Below are 24,534 nucleotides of genomic sequence, written 5' to 3' on the forward strand. Positions count from 1 at the left end.
ACAGCAAGCAATCAACTATAGGTTAAATATGCACTATTCTTCTAAACATATTTTCATATTTATGCTGCACAATAAAAATCAGATCAAAAAGAAAATTAAAAGCATAAGCAAACAACATCAGACCAAAAAAAAAAAAAGGTGAAAATGCTATGCTTTGATCCACATTCAGTCTCTCTTTGAATGAGGATGGCTCTTTCCATCCGAAGTCTATTGGAATTGTCCCAAATCACCTCACTGTGGAAAAGAGCCAAGTCCATCATAGTTGATCATCACATAATCTTGTTATTGCTGTGTACAGTGTTCTCTTGCCTCTACTCACTTCTCTTAGCATCCATTCATGTAAGTCTTTCCAGACTTTTCTGAAATCAGCCTGCTCATCATTTCTTATAGAGCAATTTATATACCATAACTTATTCGGCCATTCCCCAACTGATGGCCATTTACTCAATTTCCAATCCCTTGCCACTATAAAAAGGGCTGCTCTAAACATTTTTGCACATCACACAGGCTTATTTCAGTAAAGTATGAGATAGGGTCCTCAACTGAGAGGGTGGAAAGAGGGATGGAATGGGAGACTTGGAGAGAGATGAAAAGGTTTGGAAGAATAGCATAGCAAAATAATTAGGGAAGAATAGAATGTTTAACTTAATGTAATGAGGTCCCAGTTAAGATTATATAACATAAATGTATAATGGCCCCAGCCTGGGTCCACTAGTCAACAACTCATAAATAGTAGTGGAGATGGATGATGGGAGTATTTCAGGGCTGGGGTTTGGTAGGCTAAGATCACTATTAGGATACAAGAGCAAGAGAATCACAAAGATAGGAGAGTATAGGGTTGAGTTGATTCTCCCAGGGCTTGAGATAGTAAGATGAGAAGAGTAGAACTAATATAGGGCTGTGGACTGGAAAAGAACTCAGGAGTGGAGGGAATGGAGCCTACATTAAGGATGAAGAATAGAGGTAAGGATCATAAGGCACTGTTGTTCATCTTCATTCTAGAAGAGGATCAGTGACATCAGGAGGGGGCTGTATTGACTTGAAAATGAATTGGATTTAAATGAGACAGACTACAAAGTCATCAGCCTTGCTCTTTTCTAGAATCATCAGAATCCAGTATCAAAATATAGGTTAAAATAACTGGCGATGGCTCCAGAAGCACCATGGCCTTTTTAAGCTAAGGTCTTTCTCAGGTTTCAGTCTGAGGAAACACCCATTCAGTAATTAGAGGTTAGGTAAGAACTGAGGAAAAGATGACCTAGTTTGCCTTCATAAAGGAATCAATCTGAGAGGCAAAACCCCTCAGAACAAAAACAATTGCTATTTATACTCACTCTGAGCCATCATAAGGCATAGTAAAAGGTGGAACAATAAAAAATTATGATTTAAGTAAAGAAATTTCAGAGCTCATGAAACATAAAACTGCAATACTTGTGGGCAATTAAAGATCAGGGGTATGGAGAGCTCCGTGCATGATTAAAGTGGAACAGAAGAGTAGATCATTGGAAATGAGGGGATTGAGAAAATGGAAAATTATGGCATTGGAGGGAATATCGATACATATATTGATGAACTCTAGTAAGAAAGCAGGAAATGGAAAGAAAAGAAAGGTTGTGACCTCAATGAGGTACTGATCTCATTAAGTAAGAAAGCAAATTGACTTATGAGGTTATGACTACCAGCAGCTGGATTAGGTAATAAATTTGGATTGTGTGAACTTCAAAGGAGAGGTTGCTTAGTGAAGATAGTAGAGGGAAAGTCTGGAAGTAACAATGGAGAACAAGGAACATTTGATTTCTCCACCCTAACCAGTGAGTGATGGAATATAAGCAAAAAACATAATGATGGACATAACCATCAGGAGGAAGTCGAGCCCTGGTGAAGACTAGAAGAGGGAAGGATGAGAAAGGAAGAGTTTGAGGTAAAAAAAAAAAATGTGACTATGTGGTAAAAAGGTGAAGTTTCAGGTGAACAGAAGTTAAGGGAGGGACCATTGTGGATTGGTGAAAAGAGTTTGTGCATTAGAAGCCTGTGGGTCAGAATCATTGTGATAGGTTAAGTACAAAAGAGTATAAAATGAGTTAGCCATTGAGAGAGGAGCTCAGACCAGTGGTATACTGGGAAATACTTAATTAGTTAACAATTAATTAAATTAGATAGTTGCCCTCCACAAAAAATATGACCATATATTTATTTTTCAAATAAATTTTATTGCCATTTTCTGTTTCTTACATCACCATAGTTATCTCACATATTCCTCTCTTTTCCTCTCCCAGGTCATCATCTCACATTAATGAACTATATTTGTAAAATTAATTTGCATTATTCCCATTTTCTCAATCACTTTGCTAAGTCTGGACAATCAACAAAACAAATCAAGCCCAGATTTGTAACAATTGTTTATTCCCAAGATATAAATACTCAGACTGAAATTTTAACAATGAATTTTCAGGAGCCTATAGGAGATGGGTCCATCAGAATCATTTATTACTTCTCCCTTGTTGACTCTCTCTGAGTGGGAACTAATGTAGCCATCTTCCCATACACTACACCTTCACCAGGAAAGCAAGACTAGGAAAAATGTCAGAGGACTGTGTGGAATTAAAGAATTTTAAAGTCAGAAACAGGCTCAGCAGCCATGGAATACTAAATAAGAAAACTCTCAAACTTCCACTTGAAGACTTCCAAGGGAGAAGACTCTGGTATCTCTTTGGGAGCTTATTTTCATTTGGAGGTAGTACAGTAGAATGAACACTAGATTTGGTTTTAGAGGACCTGAGTTCCAATCTTGTCCCGTGTGACTCTTTGTGCCTTTGTTTCATCATCTGAAAAATGAAAACATTGGATTAGATCGTATCTACAAGTCATTACAGTCCTAATCTCTGTTGCTAATAGTTCAGTAGTTTCTCCCTTACATCAAGTCTACATTTGTTTATGAAATCCACTCAGTGTTCCTAGCTGAGCTAAACAATCAAGTATTTCTCCCAAATGAAAGCCCTTCATGTTTTTATGAATAAAGCACCCAAGTTTTTCCTCCCTGAGGCAATTGGGGTTAAGTGACTTTCCCAGGGTCACACAGCTAGGAAGCATTAAGTGTCTGAGATCGGATTTGAACTCAGGTCCTCCTGACTTCAGGGTTGGTGCTCTACTCACTCACCCAAGTCTTCTTAAGGATAAGCATTTCCAGTTCCTTCAACTGAACCTCAGAAGACATGATCCCTAGAGGCAGCTATGAGAGAGCTCATCAAAGCACAGGCCCCAAATTTTAATCCTGACTCATTCGTTTCAACAATCCAGCCTAAAATGTGCTCAGCTAGAGCTATAGAAGAGAAGCCCAAAGGACAGGGAAGAAGCAAAGCCTAGGAAACAGAAAACACAAATGCCGAATGGAGAAACAAAAGAGTTTACAGGGAAAGCAAAAGTTCTAAAAATTCAGAAAAAAAGAGAGGTCAATGAATAACCTAATCCTGGCCAGCTAAGTGTTTAATATTGAGCTCCTATGAGAAAAGGTCCTGAGAACTGGTTATTTATGCATTCTTCAAAAACTAAACAGGAACTTCAGGCCTGAAAATGACCTTACTGCTTGTCCAGCCCAGCCTTCTGAGACAACAGTGTTGAGCAGTGGATAAACCGCTGGGTATGGAATTTGGAAGACCTGGATTCAAATTCTGCATCTTATGCTTCCTAGTCATGTCACATTGTCACTTACTTCTCTGAGCTATAAAAAGGAGGGGGTTGGAGTGGATAGACTGAAGTTGCAACCAAATCTAAATCTATGATCCTAAATTCTCACTGAGCCTTAGTTTCCATAGCTATAAAGTGAGTATAACAATGGCCCCTACTTTAAAGAGTGTCTGTGAGGATTACATGATGTAATGTATGCAAATAAATGAGTTATTTTTTTTTAAATTGTTAGTATTATTGACATTTCCCTTAATTGCCCTCTGCTTCTTGACCTTATAAAGTTTCTCTAATAGCTCAACACTAACAATGGCATCAGATCCTAGCTTTACTTCCATTTTGGGCAAACCACTTCCCCTCACTTCCAGTGGCATCATTTCTCATTTGCCCAGACATGGGGTTAGAAGGTTCCTTCCTGCCCTGAAGCTCTAGTCATAGATAAAAAGGAAAATACTAATTCCACATTTTTTTACTTTTTAAAAAAATTGCTCGACAGGAAAGAAAGACTGTAGGCAAGTCCTGACTCTTTAAAAAGTTGTCCAGGTTTTCAAAAAGAAAGAAAAGTAGATCCTGTTTCCTGTCCATAGAGGCTACAGTTTTCATTGCAGTAATGTGCTATTTGTCTCTGTATTATACAATAGTAAAGAAAAGGACAGTGTTAGGCAGAATGAGATATCCAGTAGTTGCTCATTGAGGGTGAATTAATATTTTTATGAGAATAGTGTTTACTGACTTCTGCATGTTAAATCAGTAATTTAATGCTTTTGTACCTTAGGCACTCATATTAAATTTCCATAATTGGAGTAGTTTTTTTTCCCTTAAGATAAAGAGAAGGAAATAGACCACAACTATAGCATAATCTCACCTTTTAAGTTCTACCAAGGATTTCAATATCTGTATTTAAATAATTAACTTTTTAAAATGATGGAAAAGTATATAAGGAAGATCAGGGGAACATGAGGGAGAAAGAGGATAACAAGTTAGTGTATATTTAGCACAGATTCATAGGAGAGCATGATCCTTGTATGCCTGGAGGCCAACATTACCATTGGTTCTTCCTCTCAGGGGTATCTCTCTCAAGAGACAAAATTGGCTCTTCTTTATCCTCTGGGGAATGGGTTAAAGGCAATATTCACCCTATGTGCATTGTGATAGGACCACATCATTCCCCCTTTTTCAATAAGAGTTAGAAGATGGGCTCAAAACCAAGAGCTGTTTGACCCTGAGTGGGTCAAGACTTAAGATGTGTCTCCCCATGCTTGTATTAAAGTGGGGTCTATTAACATAGAGATATACCTATGGAGAGTCCCACCCCTCTAATCTGGAGGATGTATGAAGACTATGTGAATAAACACACCTTACCCTGCTGTTCAAGGTGCCCTATTGATGCTAGTGCTACTATATACTTGGTGCAGACCTTTGCAGTTTTAGAATTAAGTAAACTTCTACTTTTGTTAACTGTGCCTTCATTCCATTCCAAGCTGCATTTACTTCTGACCCTCTAGACATTCTCTACCAAACATGCCAGACAAACCTCTTCATCCTGGAAATTCACTCTACCCCTAAATTTCTTACATTGGAAATGCCCTTCTCCCTCACGGCCTCTTTCTCTGAGAAGCAGCTTCCTCTCACCTCCCAGGTGAGGACTCTGGGGGGTTTTTCTGCCAGCTTCTTGGCAAGTATTCCCCCACCCACCCTTCCCTTTTCAATTTCCTCTTAAGTGTTGTCCTCCCCCTCACTAAACTTTCTTGTTCTCTTTCTATTTATATTCCAATACTTAATATAGTGCCTGGCACACAGTAAGTACTTAATGTTTGCTGACTTGACTGAATTGCCTCATTTCATCCCAATAGCAAACCTGAATTTACAGAGTACCAGCATCAGATCATACCCCTATACACATCTGTGCACAGACATCTCGTCCTATGGATATCTATACAGAAACATCTATTTCAAAGAAAAGGTAGTCAGAAGTTCTAGGTTCAAATTCTAACTTCAGAATTTATCAGCTGTGTTCACAATGGTCTAAGAGCCCTGACTACTTTTATTTTTCAAAATGATCCCCCCCCCAAAAAAATTGGCAAAGATCCAATAGAATGGGTCTTAGCATATACCTAGGAGAACAGAAAAAGGATTGAATATGAAACTTCATGTCTACATTGGGTATGGCTCCTTTTTCTTTTGAGTAAACCACAATCCATTTTTAAAAGTAATGTTTTATTGATGGCTTTTTTATGTCACTCCCATCACTATCCTAACTTTTCATAACAAAGAACAACTGAACAACAAAACAATTGTCACAGTGACTATAACTGAGTATGCTCTGGAGCCAGGCACTGTGCTCAAGGTAGCTCCATGATCCATGCTCAGATCTGAAAAGTAGGGAAATACTCATGGATCATAAACTACTAACCGAAAACTTATAAAGAACTTAAATATAATTACATTTTGATTTTTAAATGTATTCATTTTTAACTCTGAATAATTATGTTGGCATTTTGCATTTTTGTCAATAGTATTTTATTTCTACAAATTCATGTAAAGATAATCTTTAGCATCCAGTCCCTCAAGAGCTTGTGTTCCAAACCGCTCTCTCTTCTTTTCCCACCTCCCCCCTCTCCAACATGGCAAGCAATCCAACAAAGGTCAAATATGTGTAATCCTTTAAAACATATTCCCATATTTGTCATGTTGTATAAGAAAAATCAGCCCAAAAGGGGAAAAAAAAACATGAGAAAGAAAAAGCAAAAGAAACCTAAAGGGTGAAAATACTATGCTTCCATCCACATTCAGTCTCTATAGCTCTCTTTGGATGGGATTGATATTTTCCAACACAAGTCTATATAATTGCATTTTTAAAAGAAAGGATTCTGCTCCTTTGCAGCTTTCCATTCATCAGGGAAAGAATCCTGGATCAAAAATTATATTCTGCAAGGCAGTAGGAATTTTTCCAGTCCCCAGTAACACTAACTATCTCTCTATTGATTGTATTTTCACTGCCCCTAGTCCAAATCCTGAGGGTAGCTTCATTACATGAAAACCATCTCAGCCTCAGACTATATCTATTAATTCACAGTGTATGCATCACTTTGTATTTGCATTCTACCATCTTTTTACTAAGAAGAAGCAAGTATGTTTTTTTTAAACATTTTTCTTCTAAAATCAAGATTCAGCAACCCCCAATTCTTCACATATCCCCTCTGTGAAACTCAAAGGCAAATTGGTTAATGGTACTTCAGGAATAACCCTGTGACCTTTAGTAAATAGAGAGATAAACAGATAAATCATTGCCCTGTTACATTGCCAGCAAAGACTGGCACAGAATCGGTCCCAACAGAATTGTGAAGTAGCAGAAATATGTCATTGTTGTTACAACCATCTTATCTTTTCTAGCAGAACCTTATTTTCTTTCTCAGAGAAGCCTTCCTGCCTCTTCCACCTTGTTCTTGGCTAGATATCCACTATGCATAGATCTTAACTAATATATTTCCTTTCCTCTCTACATTCTGGAGGAGCCAAAGTCTTCAAAACTAAAAATAATTATGGTGATCAGAAAATTGATATTTTGGGGGGGTATATTTTAAAGTTAGACTTAGGCTTTAGAAGAAAGAACATTGAATTTGGAAGAAGAAGACCTGAGCTCTATCTCTTCTTAGTTGTGTGACTGTCGACCAAACATCCTGCTTTTCAAATAGTTTCCACATCTGTAACATGACACTAAATTGGATGCTTCCAAGATCCTTTATCTAGTAATCATGATTATATTATGATCCTGTGACTTAAAAGAAAGAAATTACATTATGTGTCCTTATTAGGAAAGAAAAGCAGGAGACCCACAATTAGGGAAGTTGGAGACAGATCTAAGAAACAGCTTATTAGAACTACTGAAAGAAGAATCACCTAAGATCTTTCCTGCAAAAATCATATTAAACCCCTAAATTAGGAGATTGCCATAACCCATCTCCTAAAGGCCCTACCTGCTTATTTGAAACTTGTATCCTGTGGATATTGGGATTAACACTAGCAAATACTGGCACAAAATCAGTCCCAACAGAATTGTGAAGTGATGGATTGGAAGGATGCATAGAAGCAAGGAGAGAAAATGTGCAGAGATTGTGTTTTTGCAGGCTGGAGGGTAGTAATGGTCGCTGTAAAAGCAAATCCCCTTATTTATTTAAAAGGAGAGAAGGAGCTGTGTTATATAAAGGACAATATAAAAATTAAGGGAGACTCTAGAGTCCATTTGGATTTGGAGATGCATGAACAGAAAAGTACATTCATTCTATCTAAAAAGTCAATCAGTTGCCACAGGCAAAAGTCCTTCCTGAGAAGCCACTATAAAGATGATAATCTAATGTAGTTGCTAAGCTTGAAACACAATGAGGCTGCTCTGCTGAGTGTAAACTTTATTGGAACATTCTTCCACTCTCAGGACTGCCTGAACCATCCCTGCAAATCAATCAGCCAACAAGCCTACTGTGTGCCAGATCCTGGACCAAGTATTGTGAATTTAACTATAACACGGCCCCAGTCCTTGAGGAGCTACATTCTCTCTCTCAGGTAAGCCCTCTTCTTGTCTATTAATTTTTATGTTCATTTCTCTTCCTTCCTCCAGAAGTCTCAGCGCAGCCCGTCTTGCCTAACTCGGGAGAAGAATTTCTATCTCCAGTTCGGTTCAACTCAGCCTCCAGCAATGTATACATCATATTGACTTATCCAAGGACATATTGTATCTACCTTTCTTAAGTAAAACATTAGGCAAGACTTGTTTCTTTGTATAATGAAAGGGATACAGTTTCAGCCTCTTGATCACCCATAGTCCAAAAAAAAAAAAGTTTCCAAAATTTCATGTGAGTTGTAATGAGGCAAGAAATATCTGTACATGGCCTGTGTAATCCCTCGGGAAGGACAAATCTGAGACTGTTGAAAGGACTGAGCTCTCTCTAGCCAGTTACCTGAGTTTTCTCTTTATATCTCCAGGGCCTAAGACTGTGTTTGGCCCATAGTAGGTGCTTGACAAATATTTGCTTAATTGATTGAGTCATGAGTGAGTCAGAGGCACTAGGATCAGTAGCTGCAGGTGGAGCCCGGACCAGGGATTGAGTCAGACAGTTATATAAACTAAGGTTGGAGTACAATGGGTATCAGATTTCTTGCCTTGTCAAAGAGTGGGGGAGGCTGGAGGAAGGCAAAGAATTTGGAAGTGAAAATAAAAAGGAATGATAAGATTCCAGAGAGGAATCCACCCAAGAAAACCAGAACTACAGGAGAATTGAGGAATCAAGGCTAAGTAGGTCAGAACTAATGGGTAATCAGATAAAAGGTGTCAGAGACAAAGACTCTCCCCAGGGACTAGAAAAAGCTCATTGACATTCCCTGTGCACCTTTGGGCCATCTGAGTTTTCCCTGCCTCAGTTTCCAAAAGGATTAGATGGGATAACTTCTGCTTTCAATTCTAGGATTATGATTCTCGTGAACAGGTGTCAAAATTGGGAGAATACAAGTGGCCTTGGGATAGAGTATTTGGCCGAGTCCTAGCAGGCCAGCTGAGCTGAGATCACAGGCAGAAGGCAGAAGAAAAGACCACTTAGTGGGACCATTAAGAGATAGGCCAGGGTTTGAGCTAACCACTGGTCTTGCTGCCAGCAGGTTCGGTTTCACAGCTGGAATCTGTGTCCTTTGAACTAAGGAGGTTCAGGGTGTGCCTCAGCTGCTTCTCTCTGGGTTGACCAATCTATATCCTAAAGGGTCCACCCAGTAGGGTGGGTCCTGTTACTTCAATTTGTGGTTCTGCTTCCTTCCTCTATAAGCTCTTCCTGCCTGTCTCTGAGGACAGCATTATAGCTTTAGAAAAAAATGCTGGTGAGGATTGGACGGTAAGTCATTCTTCTTAGTCTCCAGTGCTAAATCATCATCCAAGAGCTCAGCAAGCTGACTTTTTGACCTTAGCACTGTCTGGGGAGTAGAAGAGAGAATAACTTAGAACCTGGAATCTGAAAGCAGACAACAGTCCCTGTAATTTTCTTGGTTCATTTCCCCTGTAATCCTCTGATCTTTGAATTGGGGCAAGTTATTCTTTTTTTTCCCCTGAGGCAATTGGGGTTAAGTGACTTGCCCAGGGTCACACAGCTAGGATGCATTAATTGTCTGAGACCAAATTTGAACTCAGGTCCTCCTGACTTCAGGGCTGATACTCTATTCACTGCACCACCTGGCTGCCCCAGGGCAGGTTACTCTTTAGGTGGCCAGGTGACCTGGAGTCAGGAAATTCATCTTCCTCAGACACTTACTAGTTGTATGATCCTAGACAAGTCACTTGACCCTGTTTACCTCAGTTTCCTCATCTGTTAAATGATCCAGGGAAGGAAATGACAAAACACTCCAGTATCTTTGCCAAGAAAATCCCAAATGGGGTCATGAAGAGTCAGACATGACTGAAGAACAACTCTCTACTCACAGTTTCCCTCCAGCAGACATTCTTGGATCAATCTTGGTAAAGAGGGCAAAGATATTAAGAATCACAGAATCAGAGGCTCTAGTGTTAGAAGAAGCCTTAGAGTCCATAAAATCTCAGAATTTCATAATTGGATGGGATCTCCATGACCTTCTAATCCAATTTGTACTCGAGAAAGAACCCCCAGGACAATACCCCCTCCACAAGTGGTCATCCAACCTTTTTGCTTGAAATCCTTTGAGAATAGGGAGCATATCACCTCCTGGGGTTACCTGTCCCATATTTCTATCATTCTAATCGCTTCAGTTTTTCCTGTATCCAGCCTTCGTCTTCCTTTTTACAGCTTCCATTTATTTTCTAGTTCTCAAATCTATGGCCAAACGGGAGGAGTGGAGATGTCTATGACATCATGGGACAAACCTTGAAATATTTAATGACGGCTCTCAGGTTCCACCACAGTCTTTTTTACTCCAAATTGAACATTACCTTTGAAAGCTTCTCATCTGGCATGGAGTCAAGATTCTTCAGCATTTCTAGTTGCTCTATTCTAGATAGTTTATAATTCATCAATGTCCTTCTTAGATCATGTAGTCCTCCACATTCCTTTGAGGAAACAGTCCCACAAAAAGGAAGTGACTTGCCAAGTTCATACACAGCTAACAAGGGGGTAGGAAGAAAATTGGAACCCAGGCTCTCAGATTTCAAAGTCCATGCATTTCTACTGGAAAAGTAACTCAAGTCAGTCTTACTGTTGATCTCTTCCCGTACTCCTTTAACCCCCAGCAATCTAGCTTCAGTTCCAAAAATTCTAAAGGGGCCCTAGAGCCTTTCTACTTCAACTTTTACTTGAGAAAGAATACCTTCTATAATATTCCCTATAAGTGGACACCCAACCTTTTCTCTTAGACCTCTAGTAAAGGGATACCCACCTTTTGGCTGTGACCAAACCCCTATCAGTTATTTTTTATTTCCTTGTTTGTCATCATCCCCAGAGATATCCATGATGAGTGCTAAGGATTCATTGAACCATAAGGAGCCATTCTGGTTAGTACTGGATAGTGTGATAATTGAGGTAGGGACTGGTTGGGAAAAATGGGTCTTAACTCCAACAAAAGACTTTTCCATTTTTTATTACAAACTTGAAAAATTAAGTTTTTTTTTTTCAGACAATTACAATGTCATCTCCAATTAAACGCACATACACACACACACATGGATTGTTTAGGACAGATAACAACATAAGGACAGTGACAAGTTTGCCAAATTCCATTTGTTCTTCAGTCTAACGCATCTCTCCGAAAGCCATGGTTTTTCTTTCTGACAAGAAAATTTTTCTTCTGTCTCCTGGGCATTGCTTCCCCATCTGTATTTATATATCACCTGAATGTAATTATAAAATCAAAAGCCTTCCAGAAAGCAAAAGGGGTTCTCTTTGAGATGTAGGCATCCTTTACTCCCTGTCTGGGGTTTAATAAATGTCTTTGCTTGATGTCTGGTATTTAAATTCTCTTTCCATTCTAAAGAGCTCCATTCAGTTAAAACAAAGAAACTGGAGTGCCAAGGCTTCCTTCCTCATAGTCAGCTTTGCTTCTCAATCCGAGATGTCAAATTCAATTCAGCAAGGATGTATTAAGTACCTACTATGTATGAGCCCCTATACTGGCAAAAATGAACAACAGTCCCTCCCTTTAAAGTGCTTTCATCTCACTGAAGAGGATCAAGAATCCTTCCTTGCTCCGCAACAGGCAATTCCTAGCCTACCAGTGCTCAGCCACATTTAATCAAATAAACAGCTGAGGTTACTCTGTTTTACAACATATGGCAATCTGGCATACGGTTGGGAAGTTGGAAAGCAAGATGAAAATTTTAAGAGAAAAGAAGCCCAATTTACATATACACACATTATTTGCAAGCACACTATAATGCAAGAGCCTCTACATTGTCCAGTTCATGCTAAAAATTGTCAATAGCTTTCAAGATAATAATCAGTAGTAAGGTTGAATGGCATGCCCAATGTAAGGTTGAAATAGACTGAATTACTTTAAAGGTAGAATTTTAACCTTTTTCTCCACATGATCAATTCATGTTTGATTGGCTCACTGAGTTAATGAGTGGGATTTTCCTGTTTGTAAGGCTAAAGATTACAGAAAGTCTCAGCCCCTTAAGATCATCCTTTATTTGGTTTTAAACAAGATTCAAGATTTGTCTCAGCCCCCAAGATCGTCCTCTATTTGGTTTTATACAAGATTCGAGATTTGGTGTGCATGTATTCTTTCATGCTAGATACCATGTTAGCCACTGAGGAAGACACACAAAAAATTCCTATTGTATCAAGTTTTTTTGCTTTCTTTTTTTTTTTCCCATTCCAGGATTATATGATTCCTGGTCTTTCCGCAGGCTGGTATTTATAAAACATGCTGAATTTTCACATCTGTTCCCAATGTTGCAGTTCCAGCAATTTCACCTCAGTTGACAACACAAGGCCTTTCCTTAAGTGGTTTTCTCAATAGGAAAATGAAGCACATTATGTGCAGGCATGCCGTAGAAAACTAGCTGCTTTATGTGCAAACCCAGTAGATTACTTAAAAAAAAAATAGAGATCCGAGTGCTTTTTATAAATAATCCAGTGTACTTGTGTCTAAGGAAACATTCTCCTCTTTTGTTTAGAAATCATACTCTCCATTTATCAATTAAATTTCCTATAGTACCCTTAATTTTGTTCTTCTGCAGAAATTTAGGATCACAATGTTTCCTTAAGCCCTGTGGTTTGGAAATGTTGGTATCTTATGAGAACATTGGCGCAAAGGGTCCAGATCTGCTTTATAGCTGAGAAAAGGTTTTGTTTCACATAAGGCTCTGGCTTTTTTATGGAATTTGCCACTTAGAAAAAAGGAAATAAGACAAATTCTAGAAATACCCCTTCATGCAAGGCCTAACTGGAGAAATCAAATGTCTTCCCCTTCTCTATTCTTCCTCCATATGGAATAAACTGGTTAGTTGGGAACCATAGAGAAATAGCCCTAATGGCAAATCTGCCTTGGATTCCCTGCCATGCAGCAAACACAAGGACCTGTGTTGGCATCTTCTGAAAGTGAGAAATCTCCTTGTGAGAATTTAATTTATATCAAATCCAAATGCATCTCCTTCCTCTCTGAATAAACACTTCAAAATGAATGACAGAATAACAAGATATAAGTATTGGCCAAGTCTTTATAGTTACATTAATTCTAAAATTGGAATTTCACTCAACTTTCACTCTTAATTCCTAATTCTAACCTCAGGAACCAACCAGAAAAAAGTCACAATTTCCTCTCATGTGTTAACCTTTCAAATACAACTCTTCCCTAAATCTTCTCTTCTTTAAGTTAAACATTCCTAGTCCATAGATGTAGAGTAAGGTTTCTTCCCCTATTTTGTGTCCTGAACTTTTTGGGCAGTCTGAGGAAACCTAGGAATTCCTTCTTCAAATGATATTTTTAAATGTTTAAGACAAAATGAATAAGATTACAAAGGAGAAGAATTATATTGAAAATAAATGTGCAAGATTTCTCACCCAAGTTCATGGACCCATAGAAATTTATTCATGGGACACCTTGGAGGTCCATAAATCCTAGCTAAATCTTATCTAAAGCTAGAAAGAACCTGAGATTGTCTAGCCCTTTCATTTTGCAGCCAAGGAAGCTGTCTCAAGAATATGAAATGATTGGTCCAAGTTCACAGAGTAAGAAGTATCAGAGATAAACATATCTTTTTATGGTATGAGCTCCAAACCTTTTCCCATGCTGGTTGTTTTATTCTAAATCTCTACTTATCCATGTCCTTGTTTTCTCCAAGTTAAAAATCCCCACATCCCCGTTAGCCCCTTCTGATATGGCCTAATCACCCACCTTTGTTCACTCTACAACTTGTCAATATCCTCCCACCAAATACCAAGAGATAATCCCTTTATTTTGTATTTTGCTAAGTCTGATTTTAGAAGATGAAAGCCTCTACTCTAGGCCTCCTTTGATTCTTCAAAGTAAAATGGAAGTGACCCTGAATTCTCAAAATCTAGGCTGACTGTGAACAAACTATGACATGTCCTACTAAACTAGAAAAGCCTTTGAGCACAAATCCAGCAAAAGACTGTGCATCTGACCCCTGAAGACCATCTCAAGAAGTTCAGAAGAAATCAACACTAAATAGTGCATACTTTTTGGCCATAGCAACTCATACAGCCATTCTATTAAGGCGTGAAAGGACTGATGAATGTCTTGGTGATGGGCATACCCACCCTGATAAAATACACAGATTTTTCTCATGTTAATCTAAGTAACATGAGAACCAGAAAATGATTAGCAGTTAAGTGACACAGTAGATAAAAAGAGCTGAATTCAAATACTGTCTTAGACACTGAGTGTGATCTTGAGTAAGTCATCTGACCTTTCTCAAATTTAGTTTTTTCATCTATAAAATGGGGATAATTGTTAGGATTCTTACAAGGTGCTGAGCAAGTGGAATTGAGGAGACAGTGGTTAAATCTAGTTTAGCATTGATTTAATCCTACAACAAATAATGATTTCCTAGTGATAAAATGATTGGTGTATACTCAGTGTGGGGCATATAAGGAGGAGGTCTCAGGCCCAGAAAGGAGAAGCCCACTAGAAGCTCTTGGAGCCTCAGTCAGGATGCAGTCGAGGAGATTCAGAAGCCAGAGAAGGCAGCATAAGGTCTTGGAACCAAGACTATAGAAGGCCTCCAGAAAACTAGCCGAGCCCCAAGTGAAGGAGATAAAACTTTGAAGGAGACAATAAAGAATTTGTACTTTTACTCCTGGCTGCATTTGGGGTATTAATTGAACTGAAACGAAGGCTGCCTCCAGAAGCCCCCCAAGAAACCTACTCCCAGAGAATATGATTGTGAGAATCAAACAATAGAATAGGTGTAAAGTGCTGTGCAGATTCTAAAAAGCTATAAAATGCTAGCTAATAATATTATTAATATTCTTTATATTTCTTGGAAGTGAAGGCAACAGTCAAATAAATAAAAAATGCATCATAAAGAGTCAGACATGACTGAAAATGACTGAACAACTAGTGACCTAGAAGTTGTTGGGGGTTTTTTCCTCCTCTGGGGGAAAAAGTGAGAAGTGTAACCATCTGTTAATTCTAGTTATTCCCTGTCAATACTGATCCCCAGCAGCCCCACTTCTCAAAATCTCCTTCTGGGAGGAGCTGGCCTCCTGAGAACTTGCTTGGTAATTAATTATGTACATGTATATGGAATGTAAAGAAAAGAAAATGTAACGCTAAGGGAAAGGAAGAAGGGAAAATGTTATTGAATAAATTTTCTAAGGACTACAGAAAGAGCCCTGCTTCTCACATCTGAATATCTAGGTCCAAATCCCACCTTAGATGACTATTACCTGTCTGAGCTGGGGTTATTTCCTCAGAGATGGAAAGAGATCTGCTTCTTTAGTCTCTTCCTTCTCCAGATCTATGATCTTATGACTCAAAACTAAATGTAAATCTCAGATAATATTCATATTCCTGAGCAATCTTATTCTCGTCTTAAGTGAAATTTAAGGCAAATGTTGGTTCTTAAATCCAATCACAGGCAATATGTCCCATTTAGAACCTTATGTCAATGAAATGACATCCTGGAATTTCTCTGGCTATAGGGGGACTGAAAGAGAACAGAACACTCTAAAGTTTGGGGAAAATCAAAGGACAACTGTGTGTTTTAGAACAGCAGGAGAGACTGAGGCCACCAGGGATTTGGGAGTATGGCAAATGGATTAAATAGAAAAGAGCACCCAGACTTGGTTTTCCTCCAAGTCTGAAATGACACAATATTCTTTCAGTCATTTTTGGAATGAGTGATTATCTTTTAGAGTGTGATCCTGGGCAAATAACTTAACCTCTCAGTGATCTAGGCAATTCTGTAAGACTTATAAGTGGAAGAGAAGGTGCACGCCTGCTTTAGTGAAGAGTTTCCTCTTCAAGTTTTCTATACTGAAGAAATCACAGTTCAAGATCCTATTTCTAGGAGTTTCTATCCTCACTAAGGAAAAAGTCTTTTCCCCCCTAAAGATCCAAGACAGGGTTTTTGAATGCTTTTGCTGCTGTTGTCCATAAGATTCTCTGTAATAGCAGACTGAATAAATTGGACCTGGTTGAGCAGTCAGGAAGGAAAAAAAAATACAGAACTGGACTTGGGGATTTAGCTTCAAGAGAGGGGAAAACAATTACACTAGAAAGACATCCCCTGTTGAGTAGAGAGAGAAAAGGATTATTAACCTCCCGGCATGCAAACAGATAAGACACCATGGGGTTGGAACTCTGCCTTCAAGTTCTCAGCATAGTTAGGAATGCAGGTACTTGTGTGGGCAATGAAAAGGGGGCAGCTGCTTTACTATACCTCAGGGCAGTCTTACAAACAAGCATTAGAACTCCAGCAGCCCACGAGAGTGTTTCACCAGCCCACCAGCCCCTCAGGAGGTACATGGATAGCAAAATATATAAAAGTATCATTCATCATGACTTGCCTCAAATAAATTGTCACATGTCTTAGAAAAGTGGATTGCCTTGTGGGTCAAGGTTGAATCAATTCTTCCTTTCCTCCTTCCTTTCCCTCCATCTCTTCCTTTCCTTCCTTCCTTTCTTTGTCTTTCTCCCTTCCTTTCTTTCCCTTTTTCCTCCTCCCCCCCTCTCCTTTCTTTGTTTTATCTTTTGTTAGTAATTTAATTAGCCCTCAGAATTTTATTTTCTTTGCGTATTAGAAAGGACAAGTTCACTGATACTCTCCTACTTCTCTTCCCCCTCCCACTCCCCATTAGTATAAACACCAATAGTGAGCAGCACCTTAAGAACCTGCCTGAGTTAGGGGAAAGAACTGACCAAAACTGAAGATGATTTTTGCTTCAAGGGAAAGCTCAGAACAAAAAGAACTGTTAAAATTACAAGCTCTTTCCTGAATTCACAAGGACTGTTTAAGGGAACTCGGCTAGATCTGGTGATGATAGGCTACAAATAACACAGCACTTCAGTAGTTATGGGTTACCTGCTAAATACAGACAGATTTATCAGTCCTCACAGAAATTATATCTTAAATTAAAACCCTGATTTTGGCTGGAGCCAATTCTGTGACACAATTGACCTATTCAGTGAAGCCTTATCTACCATCAGACTTATATGGTCTACAGACACATGTAAAACAGGTGAAGCAATGAGGTTACCCAAAGAAACTTATCGATCTGTAAAAGAGAACCAAGGATTGGATTCCAGCCATGAAGAACTAAAAGCTAACAAAGATTTCTCGCAGGTGAATACAGTGAGGTAGAGTCACATGTCATAGTCAATGGAAAGTTGAAGAAGAAGAAAAGACAACCACAGGCTGCAGAGTCCAGCAGCAGAGGACCTTGGGGATTTGTGGATTGAAGCCAGAGCTCATTTCTGAAGCCAGAACTCATTTCCAGAATGTCTGCCTTTGTACATCCCTCCAGATCCAGGTGATGTCATCAGCGTTATGAAGAGTGGGCGCAGCAAGAGAAAGGGAAAAGTTCTTGTGTCTACAGTTATTTGAAATTAATTAAATTCTTATCCATTTCATTCTCTATTGGCAAGCTTTACAGACTCCCTTGTGGGTTGTTCCTCTTGGAAAAACATGGACACTGTTCACCTTCAGGATTCAGCATCACTGTAAAAACAAAGCAACAGAGTAGATGAGCTAGAACCAATTTTTGTGTAATGGAGGAAGCCAGAGAGATTTCTCATTTAGGATTATAATTCTTATTGACACCAATAACACCCCTTACTGACACCACCAAATTCAATTAACCATCAGTCAGTCAATATGTATTTGTTAAGTGCAGGTACTGTGCAAAGCACCGGAGTATGAAGAAAAGCAAAAACATGGTTCCTGCTTTCTAAGAGCTTATATTCTAATGGGGGAGAGAACAAATAATTTTTTTCTATCTAGTTGTAGTAAGTTTATTTATTTTTAATACACATTGCTTTATGAAGAGAGGACAAATGATTAACTATGTATATTCTATATATGGAATAAATGGAAAGCAATCCGAAAGCGGAAGGCATTAGCATCTGGGAAATAATAGAAAAATCTGCAGAGAAGAGTATTTGATCTGAATTTTGATGGAAACTAGGGAAGTTAGAAGGTGACATTGAGGATGGAATTCATTCTAATCATGGAGGACAAGCAGTATTTTTTTTAAAAAAGAATGGAATAGGGAGATGAAGAGTCATATTTGGGAACAACAAGTAGATTGTGTAAAATTTGCTGCAACATTTGCTGTGAATGAGAAAGTGAATCAATTAAGAAGATGTAAAAGGATTGCCCTGCTTCTCTGAGTGCCCTGTTACATTGATTATATAACACTGATTGTAGGGCTGAGATTATATGACAAATCTCTTTACCACATACAAAGGGTTTCATATACCTAATCTTATTTGAACCTCACATTAGATTAGCATTTTTATCTCTATTTTATAGTTGAGAAAACTGAAGTTCAGAGAGAACTTGTCCATGATCATATAAGTTATAACTGGGTGAACAGGGACTCAGACCTGGGCTTTGTCTCCAAAACAGACCTAGAAGCAATGGTTTGACTCTCTTTTTTGCTAGCCAAGGAGGAAATCTGTAACAGAACCAAAAGGCGACCACTTCCCCTACTCCAGCTCACCTTCTTGTCTAGCTTTTGTACCGAGATATCCAGATGGAGTTTTTTTCCTAATTTTAATTAATCTAGCCCAATTCTTTATGAATATAAGCCAAATTGTCCTTTAAAAAATTCCATGTGTTGTTTTCTCTTCAGCACTGGAATCCCTGGCATATTTTCAATAACCTGTTTTGAGCATATTCCCAAATGATTTAAAGATGGCTATTGCCTGTCACATAGAACCCTGATCCCCTTCCCAATGGATGCAGATATGAATGAACATCTTTCCCCTCTGCCGTTGTGGTACTGTTGATTGATATGTACCATTGAGTTTTTTACTTTAAATTTGCTTTTCCTTTTCTAATATCTCTTTCAGCAGTTTTTCTGCAGTGGGGTTGCACCTCTTGCTGCCTGTCCAAGAAAGCTGGCTCGGGGAGGTCTTGAGATAGCACGGCTTTAACTGATGAAACTATTGCCACTAATTATAGTTGTAGACAAAAATTCTGGCACCTAAAGAAAATTGAGTTTCCAGGGAGGAAAGCACAGAGGTAGGAGGGCCTAACCATCCCTATATATGCTTGAGATGGACTGCAGGAGGAGAGAACAGGCTATTCAGAGTGGGAAGGTTTTGGAATAGAGAAATTGGTAAGCTGACTTAATGAGCAAGAAGGGAGGGCTTCTTAGAGGGCCTGGATGGCCTGGAGAACCTGGAGGGCTATAGATGACAGGAGTGAAGATCTGGACAGGATGGAATGAACCTTAAAGGAAGAAAGGTGGTTGCTGTGCAATGATAATAGCGGGAGGGTCTCTAATGTGACAGTAGGGAACAAGGAATCTCTTCCCCTTGGCCCCATGTGTCAGGGGATGTAAGAGTAGCTGTCCTTGGAGAAGGCACTTGAGATGTAATGGCTTCAAGAAGAAAACTTGGGTTCAGTAGGCACCAGAAGATAGAAAGGATTATGACAGAAAGATCTAGAATCAGAACCGTAGATCTGGAGTTGAAAGAAAGATCAGTCTCTTTATTTTACTGATGAAGTCCAGAAAGGTGAAACTACTTCCTGTGCTCACACTTGTGTGAGATGGGGTTCCAGAACCCTTCTTAAGCTCTTCACTCCCCAGAAGCTGGTGGCTTTCCCAGCAGGGCTATCATGTAACCGTTGCATATGCCCTTGTAAACAAATATTGATGTAAACAAATATTGACACACATTCGGGCCCCATTAGAATACAAGCTCCTTAAGGTTGGGGACTAGTTTTTGAGTTTGTTTTTTCTTTATATCCCTAAAGCTTAGCACTATGTCTAACACTTAGAAAATACAATCAACTGATTGATTAAATTTTGCTTCCTACCTTTCTAAATTTTTAGAATCATAACAGAAAAAATAAGTAAGAAAAAAAAGTTCAAACTAAAACTGAGCTTTGTTCATATGGCCAAAGCCTTCACAACCATTTTTTTTTTCCAAAACCAGGTTTGTAAATGTCTGGGCTTATGATGATGTTTGGTTTGATAAAATACAAATATTAGCCAAATATGGGCCAGTCTTCATTACCAAGGATCCATAGGTTTAGGGCATTAAGAAACAGAATGACTACAATTCATGATGTAGATTACTCCAAGCCGATGAGAGTAGGACAGAGTGAAGGCCATCATCACCTCATATACAGTCTCAGCTTGGGCAGAGAATCACTTTAATTATGGGATACAAGGACATTTCTAGTGTCTGTTGATTCTCAAATGCACCTTTCATCAGAACGATGGGGGTGGGAGGTGGCACAAAGCTATTGATGAATCAAAAAGCTTAGGTTGTTGGCTGGTTCCACACCTGAGTCTGGAGGCACTTTCTCACACCCCACTCCTTCTATTTACTTAGGTGTGTTACTTAGTTTCTGGGTTGCTATTTATCACCTGAGTGAACTGGTCAAATAAGCCCCAGCCAGCCTCAGCTTTGGCAACCTCTGGAGCCTCCTATTCAGAGCGCCAAAGCAAACTGATATGAGGCCAGCCCAAGGCAAACTTGGGTCAGCATTTCCAAATCTCTCTGTTCCCCCCTCCCCATTCACCCTCAACATTATCAGGGGGGTTTAGTCAAAAGTCTGGGCATTGACATTCACATACTTTTTCAAAGAGTGTTCAACATGAACCATTAAGAATGGGAACCACGTCAATAAAGAATAACTGAAATCACTAACCCAGTACTGGAACTGGAAGGGATCCTGAGGATCATCTAGCCTAATGCTATTTTTTTTTCTTTCCCTTAAAAAAATCATTCTATTAATGCCTTTTATTTTATACTGTCTCAAACTATGGCGACAATGTTGATGGAAGCATAGCATTTTCACCTTTTTGTTTGTTTTTTCTTTTTCATGGATCTTTTTCTTCTTATGGTCTGACTTCTTGCACAATATGACAAATATGGAAATGTGTTTAAAAAGACTGCATGAGTTTGATCTCTATCAGATTACTTGCTGTCTTGGGGAGAGGGGAAGTAAGGAAGGGAGGGAGAAAAATTTAGAACATAAAGTTTTTTTAAAAATAAATATTGAAAACTATATATATATTGGGGGAAATAAAATATTATTGAAAAAGTTATGCTCACTGTCTCTCTCTTTTTTTCTCCTACACATACACAGTACACATATTTGTATGTAATTAGATATACATGCATGTACATGTATGTCTATACACACATATATATCTTATTCTTGACTCCAAACCTCCCTTGTTAAAAAGAAAAGAAAGAAAAAACATTTAAGTGATCTAAGACAGTTCTAAAGACTCATTATGGAAAATGCTATCCATATCCCAAGAAAGAACTATAGAGTCTGAATACAGATCAAAGTATACTATTTTCACATTTTTTGTTTTTTTCTTTCTTGTGGTTTTTCCCTTTTGTTCTGATTCTTCACAGGACTAATGTGGAAATGTGTTTAATAGGATTGTACATGTATAACTTATATCAGATTGCTTGCTGTTTTGAGGAAGAGGGAAAGGAAGGAAAAAGAAAAATGGAAATAAAATTTTATAAAAGTAAACATTAAAAACTATCTTTACATGTAACTGGAAAAAGTAAAATACTGTTAAGTTGGGGGGAAGGGAAAGGGAAGAAAAGAAAAGAAAAACATTTAAGCAAAAACAACCTACCCTGGACAATGTATGCAATATCCTGCTCTCTATTACCTCACCTCACAGAAGGGGGAAGAATGTTTTATTATCTGTTTTCCAGGACCATTATTCCAGATGAGAAAACAAGTCAGAGACAAGAAATGACCTCCCTAAGTTTACATAGTTAGGAAGCAGCAAAGCTTGGATTCAAGTAAGATAGTGCGTCCACTCTTAGTAAGAAAGTATATAGTAAGGAGAAATGGAACTAATGGTGGAAGATAGATGACTAAATCCAACCTTATACCTAATTTCATTAGTTCCTCTTGGTTGCAATTCAGACTCAAATAAGTTATGTGGGTTCTCTCTCACTGATTCAATTTAACAGGAATTCACTAACTGCCCCGGAGAAGCAATAGGTAGACAGAAAATGAACACACACCATACAAATGATTTGAGGAAGTTTGAGAAAGCATTAAGAGCTAAGGGATCATTATTCCTTTATAACGGGTGGTACATAAGCTGAGCCTTAAAGTAAACTAGAGATTCTAAGACACAGAGATGAAGAGGAATTGTCTTCCCGTCATGGAGAATTGCCTTTAAAAGGCATGGAGGTGATAGAGAGTATGCTGAATTCAGGAATAAGTAAGTACATAGGGAATAGAGTGCATGCAACAGAACAAAATGAAATACATTTGGGAAGGGAAGCTAGAGCTACTTTGTGAAAGGTATAGAAGATGGCCTAGGCAAAGGAATGGATTCAAGTAGTATGTAGAAAGCAGAATTTGGGGGAAAAGAAAACAGGTCAGTTTGGCTGGAGTAGAGAGGGGAGGGGAGTAATGGGAGGAAAATGTAGGAAGGCAAACTGGAGTCGATAATGCAGGGCTGTATGTATCAAATTAAGGACTTTGTGTTTTCTATTAAAAACATTATTCTATTAGAGCCAATAAGGAACCATAGAAGATTCTTGAGCAGGGAGTGATAGAGGCAGACTTTTGCTTCATGAAGATTATTTAGGCAGCTATTGGTTTCTATTGTTCTGCTCTCAGAAAAGGCATTCATTAATATCCTACCTTGTAGATGCCCTTTGGGAGAAGGGGTTCCTAAATTGTGAGTTTACCATATTAATGAAATCACATGAAGAAAACAAGCATTTATTAAGCACCTATTTTGCAACAGACACTCTACAAACACTATTATATAAATGCTATCTCATTTTATCCTCATTTTTCTAAGAGGTAAGTGCTATTGTTATCTCCCTTTTATAGATGGGAAAATTGAGGCAAACAGAGGCTAAGTGCCCAGGAATATACAGTTCCTAAGTGTATCTGATTTCAAGTTTTCCTAATTTCAGGTTCAGGACTCTGCCTACTTTATCACTTAGCTGCTCCTTGATTCTTGATAGATTCGTGGCATAGGATGTACAACATGCTGAATCCTTTCATTACATACTGTCTGATCATTTCATCCAGGCTCTGCTTACACTAACATAGCAGTCTCCTAAATGGAAGTCTCCCCATATTCAGTCTCTCACCATTGCCTATAAGATAAAATTAAAACTTCTTATCCCAGCATTCCCCTATGCCTTTCCCAACCTAGCTCTAGCTTCCCTTATCAGATTTCATTTTGTTCTGTTTCATGCACTCTATCCTATGTGCTTGCATTTTTCTGAACTCAGAATATCAGCTACCACCTCCATGCCTTTGTAAAGGCAGTTCCCCATGACTGGAAGACAGTCCCTCTTTACCTCTGTGTCTTAGAATCTCTAGTTTCCTTTAAGGCTCAGCTTATGTACATCCCCTTTACAAGAATCCTGATCCCTTTGCTGTTAATGCTTTCTCAACCCTCCAAGATCTAACTCCAATTTCAGAGTCCAACTTTACCTCCCCATACTCCCATTCTCATTCCCTGACCTTTCCTGCCTCTGTACCTTTCCTTATGCCATCCCACAGTGCATATTTCCACTTTTACCTCCTTCTGATGAAATCCTATTTGTCTTCAGAGTCCAACCCAAGTACGAGGCTGCTCTGGGAAGCCTTTCCTAGACTGTTCTCACCACTGTGACCCAAATTACAAAGTATATAAGTCAGGAACTGTTTGTTGACCAAGTAAATAGACAAAGAAAGCCACAAAATAAACTCTCCCTTAGTACTAACTATGCTCGCCACTAAGAAAATAAAATCATAGAGTCAGTGTGATCTAATGAATGGAAGAGGGCTGGACTCAGAACCACAGAGACCTGAATTCTAATCCCACCACTGACACCAACCATATGACATAGATAAATCACTTTATCTTGCCGAGCCTCAGTTTCTTCATCTGTAAAAATGGATCTGTAATGTTTACCTCCCCTCCCTCCAGGATAGTTTCAAACACTGAAGAAAATAATGCTATGAAGCAGTTTGAAAATTTTGAAAACGTCAGTCACTGGGCCTTAGTATCCTAATCTGTAAAGTAAGATGATTGGGATATATAATCTTTAAGATCCCTTTTGACTCTAAAATTCAATTATTTAATGAAGAAGGCGAAAAGGGATCTAATATAGATGATGGAAAAAAGAAAAAAATGCATCCAACTTTATCACTAAAATGAACTTTTTTCTCCCTGATTCCAGCTACCAATAGATTCAGTCAATTTAGTGAAT

General features: G+C 38.6%; 1 protein-coding gene across 1 annotated transcript in view; it reads right to left on the reverse strand.

Annotated features, from left to right (window-relative positions):
- Positions 1-14,973: 14,973 nt before the first annotated feature.
- Positions 14,974-24,534, reverse strand: part of TMEM154 (transmembrane protein 154) — a 72,735-nt gene continuing 63,174 nt past the window's right edge. Inside the window, exon 7 of the mRNA XM_023505930.2 lies at positions 14,974-17,812. Within this exon, the coding sequence (XP_023361698.1) occupies positions 17,797-17,812 (16 nt within the window). The 3' untranslated portion in view covers positions 14,974-17,796. The remainder of the gene's footprint in view (positions 17,813-24,534) is intronic.

Source organism: Sarcophilus harrisii, chromosome 6 (assembly GCF_902635505.1).
Source record: "Sarcophilus harrisii chromosome 6, mSarHar1.11, whole genome shotgun sequence".
Taxonomy (NCBI): domain Eukaryota; kingdom Metazoa; phylum Chordata; class Mammalia; order Dasyuromorphia; family Dasyuridae; genus Sarcophilus; species Sarcophilus harrisii.